The sequence below is a fragment of the Trachymyrmex septentrionalis genome, unplaced genomic scaffold (genome assembly GCF_001594115.1).
Source record: "Trachymyrmex septentrionalis isolate Tsep2-gDNA-1 unplaced genomic scaffold, Tsep1.0 scaffold13, whole genome shotgun sequence".
Lineage (NCBI taxonomy): Eukaryota > Metazoa > Arthropoda > Insecta > Hymenoptera > Formicidae > Trachymyrmex > Trachymyrmex septentrionalis.
This window is the reverse complement of record NW_017304438.1, coordinates 5,766,433-5,778,851: the sequence shown is the minus strand read 5'-3', so window position 1 is coordinate 5,778,851 and position 12,419 is coordinate 5,766,433. Positions and strand designations below refer to the sequence as shown.

The window sequence follows — 12,419 nt, the reverse complement described above, 5'->3', positions numbered from 1 at the left end:
GCGTTCTTTGAATATATTTAAAATAAAGATGTATATTTTAAAAAGGCATGTCATAAAATTTGATTTTATAATTTAAAATCATTTTTATAATAATTTTAATAATTTTTTGATATTATATTATAATTAATTTTCTCTTCTTTTTTTCTTTCTCTACACTTGACATAGAAAAATTCATCAAGGTATTGATCTAATTTTCGTTGCTCTAGGTTATCATTGATATTGAGTGGGGAGCTTTCGGCGATAATGGCGTCTTGGACTTCATAAAAACAGATTTTGATCGCGAGAACGACGCAAATTCTCTTATCGTGAATTCATTTACGTAAGTGAACAAACTTGCATTATCTTTAATTGGATTATAATTATTCTATTTGCAGAATTAAATGGATATCATTTCCAATAAAATTGCATTTTTATCAATTTGTCTCTATCTGCACAAAAAATTAATATTTTAGATATCAAAATTAATTAACTAATAATTGATATAATTAATGTAGAGTTTTTTAATAATTAGATAAAAAGTGATAAGCGCGTGGGAACGAATTAAGTAAGAACTTTTTATTTATTCAATTATATCTATGACATAAGAATTTTATTTATTGAATTATATCTATGACTCAAGAATTTTTGAAGGTGCGCAGATAAGTTTTTGCAGGAATTCTTGATTGCTAAATTTAACTAGGACGCGAGGATTCGTATCAAAAAGATTCTTGTACATCATGGTGACTTTTTTCTTTTTTTTTAGATTTGAAAAATACATTGCTGGCAAATATCTTGGTGAGGTGGTGCGCGTGATACTTGTGAAGTTGACCAAAGAGAAGCTTTTGTTTGTAGGAGATTCTACATCTGACAGCCTCCTAACACCTGGTAATCTTACCACTGATTTGGTGTCGCACATCGAGCAGTAAGTTCACTCTTATATTAATTTTCATGAATGCAGATTAATTTTTTAATCTTGGTTCAATTTTCTTTTTATCTTTTTCTAATTTTAAGAATTTTTATATCTTCTTTACTTTTTAATTTTTAGAACTAGAAAAAAATGAAGAGTAAGTTAAACCGAGATTAAAATTAATCTATATTAATGCATAAAAAAAAACAATTTTGTGAAAGTGATCTAAAATTTTACTGGATATCAATTTTAAAACAAGTTTTGTTGGATCATCAAAATAATTTTGTTGCAAACTCAAACTGATTGCTAGAATATTAAAATTTTTTATAAAATTACTTATCGGTTTTTTAGTTCTTAATATAATTTTAATGATGCGACAAAATTACTTTCAGATCGATATTCAAAATTTTATATCTTTCAGCAAAATCGTTCTTTCTATGTGGAAACGGGCATTAATCTGACAATAAAAAATTCATACAATGTTTATTTCGTAATTCCAGAGATTCGTTAGATGGTGGCGACAGCAACACGAAAGAAATTCTTGCAAAATTTGGCATCATTCCGGACGAAGATGACATCAGAATCGTTCAATATGTGTGCGAGGTCGCCTCTAACCGCGCAGCTCTTTTAGTATCGATATGTATGTATCAATAAAACTTTAAACGATGTCTGTAAAGCAAAAATTTTTACTCATGATGATTTCTGTTCAAGGTCTTGCGAGCTTAATAGATCGCATTGATAAAGAACAAGTAACAATCGCCGTAGACGGATCTCTCTACAAGCATCATCCTCGATTAGAAGGTTGGATGAAGCAGTATATTTCACTACTTTGTACTCCAGGAAGAAAGGTATGCATAAGTACGGAAATAAATATTTAATTAAATACATAATAATATAATTTAATTAAATAAATAAAAATTTATTGTAAGTCATAAAAACCATTTCTTTGTTTAGAAAAAAGTGCTGTTTAAATAAGTATTAAAAGAAAATCTTGAAAAAATGTGCATTTTATCGTGAGAGGTGTAATGTACGAAGTTCTGTCTTTAACCTTCTGCAATTTTTATTCCTTCCGTCTGCAATCTGGATTTTTTATCTCCAATGTTACAACCGTTATTTAATAAAAATTGTAATTCGAGGAAAATGATGAAAAAATGGAAATTTGTTGACAAATGTATAACTTAGCAAGAAGGAAATCTCATTTTGTTTTTCTATATTTTGAAAGTAAAATTTTGCTTGTGGCAAAAAAAAGGTCCAGGTTACAAACATGTTAAAAATTGAAGTTCTAAATGCACTGTTTCTAATATTAACAATTCAACATACACCTTTATTTTCTTTTTGTAGAAATAGAAAATAACTTTTTCACTCCCTATTTGGACTGTTTCCAAACTTAATATTATCTATCGTTTGTGAAAGTTTCCTTTGAATAATGTTTACTATACAATATATTTATTTTATATAATTGCAGTTCAAATTAATTCATGCGGAAGATGGAAGTGGTAAAGGTGCCGCACTCGTCTCAGCTATTGCGCACAGACTCAAAAAGCGGTTACAATAACCGCGAATAAATACATAACGTTCATCTATCATCAACGTCATTATCATAGAGCGCAATTTCGGCATAGAAATGTTCCACCAGCAGGTTCTAATTCAATTCTAAATTCTCATTATTGACAAATATATTGTATTATTCACAATATTTATCTTGAAAACAGAATTCTGGAATGCACTCGTTTCTATTAATATCGTTTAGACAATGTGATATATTATATTAGGATATATTTGTATTGTATATCAATTTTTTGATTAAACGAAATGTCCAAAAGATGGAGGTATCGATTGTTAATCGATGAGAGAAGCGTTATTTTAAAGAAATAAACATACGCATGTTAAGTGCATGACAGAATTGTAAAAGAACGAATTATAGAGAGAATGTAGAACAAAACAATAAAAATATTATTTATTAAATGAAACTGCAAGGGAACGTATGCGCTTGAGAGGTGAAAAGTTGTTGTAAACGATCTGGAAACGTTCCTTTTTTTGTACGAAAGAAATCAAGTTGTTATAATAAAAAATTAGCGAAACAATGATTTATTTTAATCAGAGTCTTGCTTATATTTCCTCTCTCTCTCTCTCTCTAATTGATATAATGATATTTTAACACATTTAATCAACATTTTATTACTTACATGAGGTATTAAGGATATCTGTCAAATTCGAGAAGTGTAAATGTTATTTACACACATTATTATATCTACCGCAAATTGTTTCATAATTTATAAAAATTACATTTATCTTTATCTAAGATAAAGAATATATACTTTCTAAATTCTTTGGAATCGAATCTCACTATAAAGAGTGAAAAATTGTGTCAGCATTGAAAAAAAAAGTTTAATTTTCAATCTTTAAGAGTGAGATTTTACTTCGAAGTTTTAAAGGGTAAAATATCAATTTTTATTAAATCATTAAAGAGAACAATAAAAATTAAAATATAGCTATGGTCAAAATATTAAGCATCTATTTTTTTCCATTTATCTTAAATTCTTTTATCTGTATATTGTTACCTATTGATTACTGGCATTAAAAGATTCTTGAAACAAAGGATAACTTACAGCAAATGCCATAAAATTTTGTACTAAAAGTTTAAATATTGTGATTATTTGATCAATACTGTATAATGTTGGGGTGTCAGAAATAACTCACGCAAGTATATTACTTAAAAAACACCACGTGATTAAGTAATGTAGAGCTAATTATATGTAAAAATTTAATTTTAAAACCTTTTTTGAAAAACAATTTATAACAATTCTTAATATTTCAATGTCTCATTTTAAGTAAAGAAAAAGGAATGAATGTCGAGACAATTTGAAATTATTATATGTTACTAAAATTCACATAGAAAGTCTAATTCTAATCGTTTCTGATTTCAAACCGTCTCGATGTTCAAATACTGGCTTCGCGCGCTCAACCGGCCGCCATGACAGTTTTCGCGGCGCGTCGGTTCGGAGTTACACGGAGTGCGATCGCTCCGTAATTAATCGTGAATTTTGTCCATTAGAAATGTACGGAGAGGCGCATTGTTCTCAGAAGTACCGATGAAAACAACGGACAATCGCTGGAACATATCGGTTGTCGCGGATCTTCATGATTGACATCGTTTCGTCGATCGGGGATCATCGGATGTTGCGAGACTAAAATATAAAGGCGGGAATAACTTCGGTGAGTGCAAATTCATATGTCAAAGGCACTCGATTATGATCCTTATGTCTTTCGCGCAGCTCGAAGTGCATATTTTTCGCTTAGCGAAGCATATTGAAAGGCTATGTTCCAAAATTCACTGCTAGCACTGAAAATCTATTACTTTATGTGTATACTATACAGATTGTTAATACTGGCAGTGAATTTTGGCCGAAAATTCAAGCCCTTAATTATCTACGCGCTCAAATTACATTCCTCAATATATATATATATATATTATTTCATATACATATAACGATCATGTCATTTTTAAACTAGTAATAATTTTTCTGAAAATTTTTCATATAGCTTTTCAGAGTAATTCTTATGTAAATTTTAGATTTTTTCAAAATTATTTAAAATTTGTTTTCAGAATCTTATATTTTTTTAGGAAGTTTGTTAGATTTTTTAAATTGAAATATTTTTTAAGAAATGCTGAGAAAGTCTATTCTTCTAGAAAAGATTAAATATAGACTTTCTTATAGCATTGTTTAAAATATTCCAATTTGTATTTAAAAATTTGCGAAACTTCCTAAAAAATTAGAGAAATCTGAAAAAATTTTGTATATCTTATTATGTCTCTTTTTATATATAATATGCGAATTCTAAATATTTTAAGATTTTTACCAGTTCTGAAGAAAATTCCTAAATCCGAAGAACTGTAAGAATTATTTTTCAGAAATCTTCATAAATTTAAAGTATAAGAAGTTCTTAAAAATCTTCTGACATAAAATCTTTTTAAATCAAGATAGTACTATCAAATATAATATATTGATCCATCATTAAAAAAAATCTTTTTCACATTTTTCGCCAGTTAATCTTTAATACCTTAGCTACATTTACCAGACAAGCCAGCTTTGCAATTGTCGTAAAATATTAAAGAATTTCAAATAGTTGTAAAGCTGCTTCTTGTGTAATACTGGTCAATTAATTACTTATTTTGAGTATTATTAAGTATTATTAACAGTGTACTTTTAATACTGAAAACAAGTAATTAATTGACCGATATTAATATTAAATTTCTATAAAGATAGACAGTAAAAAATTCTTTAATACAATTAAAGAAACTCATCAAATAGATATAAAACTGCTTTTCGTGTAAGACGGTAGTACTGGCTAATTAATCATTTATTTTGAGTATTAAAAGTATTATTAACAATACTTTTAATACTGAAAATAAATAATTCGGAAATCAGCCGATACTAATATTAAATTTCTATAAAGGTAGACAAATTGACGCAAATGAGTATCGCCATTTCGAATGGCCCTCTGATCGTCTCGAATGTGTCAGTCTCGGGCTTCCGTCTGGCGACGGTAGATGGCAGCAGCGACACGAAGATAACGGTGGTTCGACTCACCGTGGCCGCGGAGTGACAGCTCGCCGAGCTCGAGCTGTCATCAGCGGTATCCGCGCGCGCGTCACGTTACCGTGGTACGCGTTTTCCATACTGCGAGTATACGTGCCGGTGCCGGTGACGCGCAGCGTGCTCGTGCCGGTTACGCGGACGCGTCCTGTCAGTGTCACCGGTGATACCCGTTACGGAATCGCGTCTTTTTTTCCCCCGTCGAAAAAGCCGAACGGCCGCCGCGCACGGTGGGTGCGCACGCAAGGGAGAACGGCTCCGCTCCGCTCGCCGCCGCCGGCTCGGCCAGTCTACTGGAAGATTCCATTGTGAGAGTGGGCTTTCGAAAAGTTTCGCAGAAACCATCGGCGAGATCTACACGGACAATCATCGCCGAGCCACCGGGACGTCGTTCAGGACAGACCAGGTACGGTGTCGAATCTTGTCGACGGCGCTTTTCACGAAATTCCCTCCCGTGGCTGTATACTCGTTTACACGAACGCGCGTACGTGTAACGTGTGAGTGTGTGCGTGCTGTAAGTGTGAGAAAGAGGGAGATAGCTTGAGGTTATTACAGCGGTCGCTCTCTCTGGGTTCAGCTGGGCTCTCAGCTGATGCACCGACCGACCGACCGGTTCGCTGCTACCGTAGCTCGATTCCGCGAACGTGATACGGCGGACGTTTTCGTGATCGTCGTGCCTCGTCGTTGACGATGACAGGCCGCGGTTGATCGCTAGAAACGCTAATTCATCTGGGATTCGCTGTTCGCCGATTACGTGGCCTGCGTGTAATTTACGCGTGATAGAGGAAAATTACAGTTTACTGATTTAGAGCCGTTGATCAACGGCTGACGCGACCCCCGCTCGTATCCGAAGGTACGACAGAAGAGGGGAAGGAGAGGGAAAGAGGGTTCGGTTTAAACTAGGGTTAGCGCTAACCGAGGTCGGCGGAATCGAACGCTCTCTCGGCATCCTGTAATGAATCGAATTGCGTCGATTTAGTGTCGGGTTTGTGTGACAACAGTTGTCCGTTCTCACATTTGAAGTGTATAATAGTCTAAATGACGCTTTCCCACAAAGCGACGTTGGGTCATTTTTGATTACTCGTGAAAAACCCCATCGTTCCTTTGTTCTCAATGCCATCACCCAGAATCTCCGCTCGCGGCCGTTTTCTCGGTGATTAATGCCCGTTTCCACCAATGTAGATTAACTTTAATCTTACTTCAACTTATTACTCTTCATCCTTTCTGGTTTTAAAAATTAGGAAAAGACGAAGAATAAGTTCAACCGAGATTAAAGAAAAAAGAAATTAATCTGCACGGAAAGAATGATTTTGCTGCGGTGTCTAAAAATTTAGCTGGATAAAGATTTGAAAATAATTTTGTTGGACCATTAATAGAATTATATAGAACGCATAATGAACAATATTGCAAAAAGGATTGGTATTCTAACAGTTATTTTGAATTCTGTTTAATTATATTGATGGTTCGCTAATTTTGTCTGGTTTTAAGAATTAAGAAAGGACGAAGAATAGGTTGAATCGAGATTAAAATTAATTTACACGGAAAGAATGATTTTGCTAAGGTGTCTAAAAATTTAGTGGGGTTTAGATCTGAATTTTGTTGGATCATCATTATTTGTAGAACATTCAAGCATAATGAACAATATTGCAAATAATTTTTATATTTTAGCAACTATCTTGAGTGTTTTACATAATTATTTTGATGGTTCAACAAAATTATTTTCAGATCTGTATATAAATTTTTAGATATTTCAGAAAAATTCTTTTTGTATATTGACGAAAACGAGCATTTATTCCAAAATACGTTCTGCGACGATTAGAATTATTCTCTAGGATGACTATTATTATTATGAATATTTGTAATTTAAATTTTATTGTAATTGTCTGTGTAATTACCGTGAGAATCTTTAAATTTAATTTGCTTATATATATTGTACAAAGTGTCGCTCTTTCAATTTTATATTATCCTTTAAAAAAGAATATTAAATAAATTCTTGTTTTGAATATATATTAATAATTTCTTTGTAATAAGTATATTTTAAAATATTATTAAGAAAAAATATTCTTTGTTAAAGATAATTGAGTCTTAAAAAAAAAAAGGAGGTAAATTAAGTAATCACTTTTCTTAGCAACAAACTGAGATTTTTCTGTGTGTAAAAATTAATTTTATTCGAGAAAGTATTGCACCTCTGAAACCAAATTATAGCAGTTAAAAAAATTGGTTTCGCGATTAGATCCATCTGCTTTAAACTTACGCAAAGTTCAAAATTTTTTGAATTTCACTTTCCGACTTTCTTTGTCAGATTTATCATCTCGATCGTCTACCCTTTGTGTTCCTATAATATCAAGAACATACAGGAATAACTCTCTTCGCCCTCTTATATGGGTACGTGACACTTTGTGCATCGACGATTTCACCTCGCGAGATTCTCGCGTTGATTCCCAGTGTTGACCTCGACGACGCGTATACCATCGACGTCAGTACTACGGCAACCGGATTGATATCTTTCAAAATGGACAATCGCGAGAAAATTGGTATCTATTTTTAGCAATCGATACGTGATTCATAAATCACCTCTATACGGAAAGGGTTTTGCTAAAGTCTAAAAATTTAGCTGGATACAGATCTGAAAATGATTTTGGGCTATAAAAATAAGTAGGATATTCGAATTGGTTGCTAAAACCTTTTATAACATTTTTCATTACGCTTGAGTTTCCCACATTATTATTTTGATGCTCTAACAAAATTATTTTCAGACCTGCATTCACCTGAATTTTTGAATGTTTGAACAAAATCGTTCTCTCCATGTATATATGATTATAAAATATTAACGTATTCGAGTTAACTTATTTCTGCATCCTCCACATATGAAATAAAATGTTAACGTAATCGAGTTAAATTATTAAAAGTTCGGTCTTGTAAAATAGTTATCGAAAATGTAAAGATACACGTTTACATTGCATTTTGAGGATCAAATTACTTGCAGTGCTACGACGAAAAGGTACTTCATCAAGTAGCGTGCTTAAACTACATGAATCGGTATTACACGGTGCGCATAATTGCACAGGTGAGAGAACTCATTCATCATTCGCGTAATTTTGACCATCGAACAGAGGCAAGTCCGATTTAATCGCGAAGAACCAGAATAATCGTGTTGACGTGATAATATATAAAAAAATATATATTCATCGCTCGCTATACTCGTCTAGCACGGATCGCACGCTCTAATCATGAAATCTCATTATGAATTTCTCGCTTGAGAATAAGAGAAAATAATTCGCCGACGACCAAAGTAATCTCGTGTAATGTCGTTCATTCTGAAGTGGCTCGTCTTTATGCTACTCTTGAGAGGCATTGTCGAGAACGACGCCGTATACATTGCGCGAATTTAATTCTGAATCCTTATTATAAGATTTAATTATGCGGGGCATTCCGCGTTACTATTGCATAAACCATTCAAATTATTTCGCGCGAGCTAAGCATGATAGAAACAGTCGTATCATAAAGTATTCTTTATTCTTGCGTTCTTTCAACTTCAGGCATTTCAGATGATAGAATTTTAATAACTCCACGGATAATAGAATTCTAATTTGGATATAATATAAAAATATCATGGAAAAGACGATTTTCCTGAAATCTTTATTAGCTAGATACAGATCAGAAAATAATTTCGTTGGATCATTAATTAAATAATTATATAGGATGCTCAAGCTGATTGTTAGGATGATATAACATTTTGCAGCATTGCTTATCGTGCTTGAGATGTTTATGTAATTATTTTAATTCAACCAAATTATTTTTAGGTCTGCACTTAGCTAAATTTTTCGATCTTTCCGTAAAATCTTCCAGTATTATACAAATATATTGAATACTCATTTTATTGCGAGTTTTGGCAAATAATTAACAAGTAAATGATGAGAGTTTTGTTGTTTACGATGTTACATTTACTGTTGTTGTTTCATAAAAAAACCTTTTTAATTCGTGACGTAATTCGAATTTACGTGGAGATTATCTTTCAGATTTTACGCAATATACATTGCAGTATAATCTAAACATGTTATCGCATCTGATTGGAAAGCGCGAACGCCTTCCTCGTGAGAGCTTCCTGGAGGGCGTAGGGCAACGAGGACAACGTTGTCACGGCACCGTTATCGTTCGCAAATCAACTCGACTTTTCCGCAAAGCACCGCCACCGCGCGTTGCAACGCCAACGTCGAGGTCACCGCGCCCGGTTGCAGCTGAGCTTCCAGCTGACGAGCGGAGGCTGCGACCGGTTCGCCATGCTCCTTCCTCCCCTCCATCTATATTTCCCCCTCCCTCCCTCCCTCGCTCCCCCCTCCTCCCCTCCTCGTCCCCTCCCCCTCCCCCTTCCCCTCCTCACTCTTCCTCCGTTCTCTCCGCACGTTTCTTTTCCATCGGTCACCTCCTCCTTTTTCCCTTTAAATCACCTTTCACGTGCTCCGCGCGATTCTGCTTCTCCGCCGTCGTCTCTTTCCTTTCTCTTCTCCTGCTCCTCTGCCTCCGCCACCTCTCCTCTTCCTCCCCCGCTCGTTCGTCCTACCCCTCTTCAGAAGTTCATATTGTTCGTCGCGCGCGCACCGCCGGGAACGGCCGACTTCGTTGAACCAGTTCCGAACCGTTTCGTTGACGCGTCTCTTCGGCACGTTCCGCGTGACGGCGAACGCGCGCCGTCTCGAATGACGCGACCCGAGCGCGAGGGAGAAGAGTGCACGTTAATCTCGGGGTGCAAAGAGAAAGAGAGCACGCGCGTGCTGGTGCACGAGCCTAAATCACATTGTGGTCCTTGCGAATTCGCCAGGAGCTGCTTTCCGGCTATCGTCTCTGAATGAATTGCCCAAAGTGAGGGAAAAGTGAATCTTTAGTCAATGTTTTCGCAGCGTAGTTTAAAGAAGTTTCGTCGAACGACAAAATGTGAGAGATATGTTCTTGTGCGATATATTTACTTGTCACTTATTTTGCTTATCTATTCGTCTATCTATATTTTAATTTTTGATAGTTTACAGTGGTCTACCGGAAATACACACTGTTAATTCTACAGCGTCAAGTTTAATCTAATTTAAGTCGCCACTACTCCTATATTCAATATATCGTCATCTCAAAACAGTGCTGAGGAAAATGTTTTTTTCATGTGGGCTTTAATCAAATAATCTATCATAATTTGCTAACATAATATTTAAATTTACGCTGCACTGAGAAAAATGTTTGGATTAATTAGAATTCTGAATGAAAACGGACGAATCAAAATTTTCTAGTTAAGTCTACTAGAATTCTAGCTGAGAGAGAACCGGAATTCTGATTGATATAATCAGAGAATTTCTGGCTCATCCCTTTTTAACACACTAGACATTTTTCTTTTCGTTTTTCTCATAATCACATTCGCGAGGAGGCAAAACATTTAATCGCGTTTTGCATCTAGTCTTTAGACAAAAATCTTACTCTTCCTCACGAGCGAGATAAACGGCCGATCATGTTCACAAGAGTCTATTCTACGAGACGCGATAAAAAAGGTGATGACGTCGACCGGTGGTTGGCGGAATTGCGGTACTTCTGGAAATCTAAATGACTTGAAATTGCGAGCTCGCCGCCGTGTATCGTAATCGCGAACACGCGATTTGACGTTTCAAGGCTCGCTCGTAGGCTAGACAGCAACTTTGTAGCATAGTCTTGCATAAAGAAGCTCTGCTTTCGATTATTTATTCGTTAACGAGTCTTTGCAATGGGATATATTGAGAGAAATATTTTATACATTTCTCAGTGTACGATAATTTCATTTTATTATCCTTAATTCTTGTTGCCCGCAATTTATTTATAAACGAAATTAATGGATTATTCAGTGAAAAATGTAAAAAAGCCCATCAGAGCCTACATCAGCTATTCGGACAAAAATTCTTTTATTTTTCATGTGAATGTAACAAAACAAATAAAATATACGTTTCAACCCTTCAATTCAAGTCTTTATTAATATAAAATATAAATCGAAATTACATAACTAACGCAAATTCCAAGTTGATGATTCTCTACAAATTAATTCGTTCTTCTTTATCCAAATGCCAAATTAGTTATGTAATGAATAGCCCAATGATATTATCAAAATTATTACATTATACAATAATAATATAAAACTTACATAAAGTAAAACCGAAGTCATATGCATTGCGTCACTACGTAGAATCACATCGCTCATCAGAGTGTCAGATTTGCTGTGTAGTCATTCAAAAGAAACTCAAAACGAAAATTAGAGAATTATTAAAATCATTTGTCTGAATTTTCTATTATATTTACTTATGTAAGCGTTTTCTCGCAGCTTCACGTAAAGGACTTGTGGTGTCGACAGTCAGAGATACAATGATAGTCAAAATAATAAAATGAAATAGTTATTGAAATAAAAATAAAACTAAGAACATAAGAGCACAATATCAAAGTCACAATTCAGTAAACAAATTCATGTATAGTGGTATCCAAAGAATACGTATCATTCTCTAAATTCAAACTCTGTTTCTGTTGCTTTATATGGATCGCTTCCGAAATCAATCTTTTATTAACTACTTTTTCTTCGTCTAATATCTTGACATTTTCCCATCAAAATCATGCTGATGACTGATTCTGTGTTCTGTTATTACGGAATGCTGTGTAGTGTTCCAATTTATGTAATTTTTATGTTCATTTATGCGTGTCTTCAAACATCTACCTGTTTGGCCGCGAATTGAAGGGTTGAAACGTATATTTTATTTGATTTGTTACATTCACACGAAAAATAACGCATTTTGTGCATCCGAATAGCTGATGTAGGCTTTGATGGGCTTTTTTACATTTTTCACTGATAGATTCTTTCGAGCCTCATTATATATATTTGTTTAATGGATTTATTTTGCGGAGCTAGTTTAAATGAGTCTGATAATAGCATTTCCGGTTGA

The 12,419-nt window shown here is 34.2% G+C and overlaps 2 protein-coding genes across 5 annotated transcripts in view; both read left to right on the top strand.

Moving 5' to 3' along the window:
- The window catches only part of LOC108756906 (hexokinase-2-like), a 13,671-nt gene extending 10,707 nt beyond the window's left edge, over window positions 1-2,964 (top strand). For all 3 annotated transcript variants that reach the window (XM_018501072.1, XM_018501074.1, XM_018501073.1), the window contains 5 exons: window positions 207-319; window positions 743-901; window positions 1,387-1,526; window positions 1,598-1,734; window positions 2,352-2,964. In XM_018501072.1, coding sequence (XP_018356574.1) covers window positions 207-319; window positions 743-901; window positions 1,387-1,526; window positions 1,598-1,734; window positions 2,352-2,441 — 639 coding nt within the window. In that variant the 3' untranslated portion in view covers window positions 2,442-2,964. The remainder of the gene's footprint in view (window positions 1-206; window positions 320-742; window positions 902-1,386; window positions 1,527-1,597; window positions 1,735-2,351) is intronic.
- A 2,421-nt stretch (window positions 2,965-5,385) lies between these two features.
- The window catches only part of LOC108756867 (sestrin homolog), a 220,283-nt gene continuing 213,249 nt past the window's right edge, over window positions 5,386-12,419 (top strand). For both annotated transcript variants that reach the window (XM_018500997.1, XM_018500996.1), the window contains exon 1: window positions 5,386-5,890. The gene's annotated coding sequence lies outside the window, so the exon portion shown is untranslated. The remainder of the gene's footprint in view (window positions 5,891-12,419) is intronic.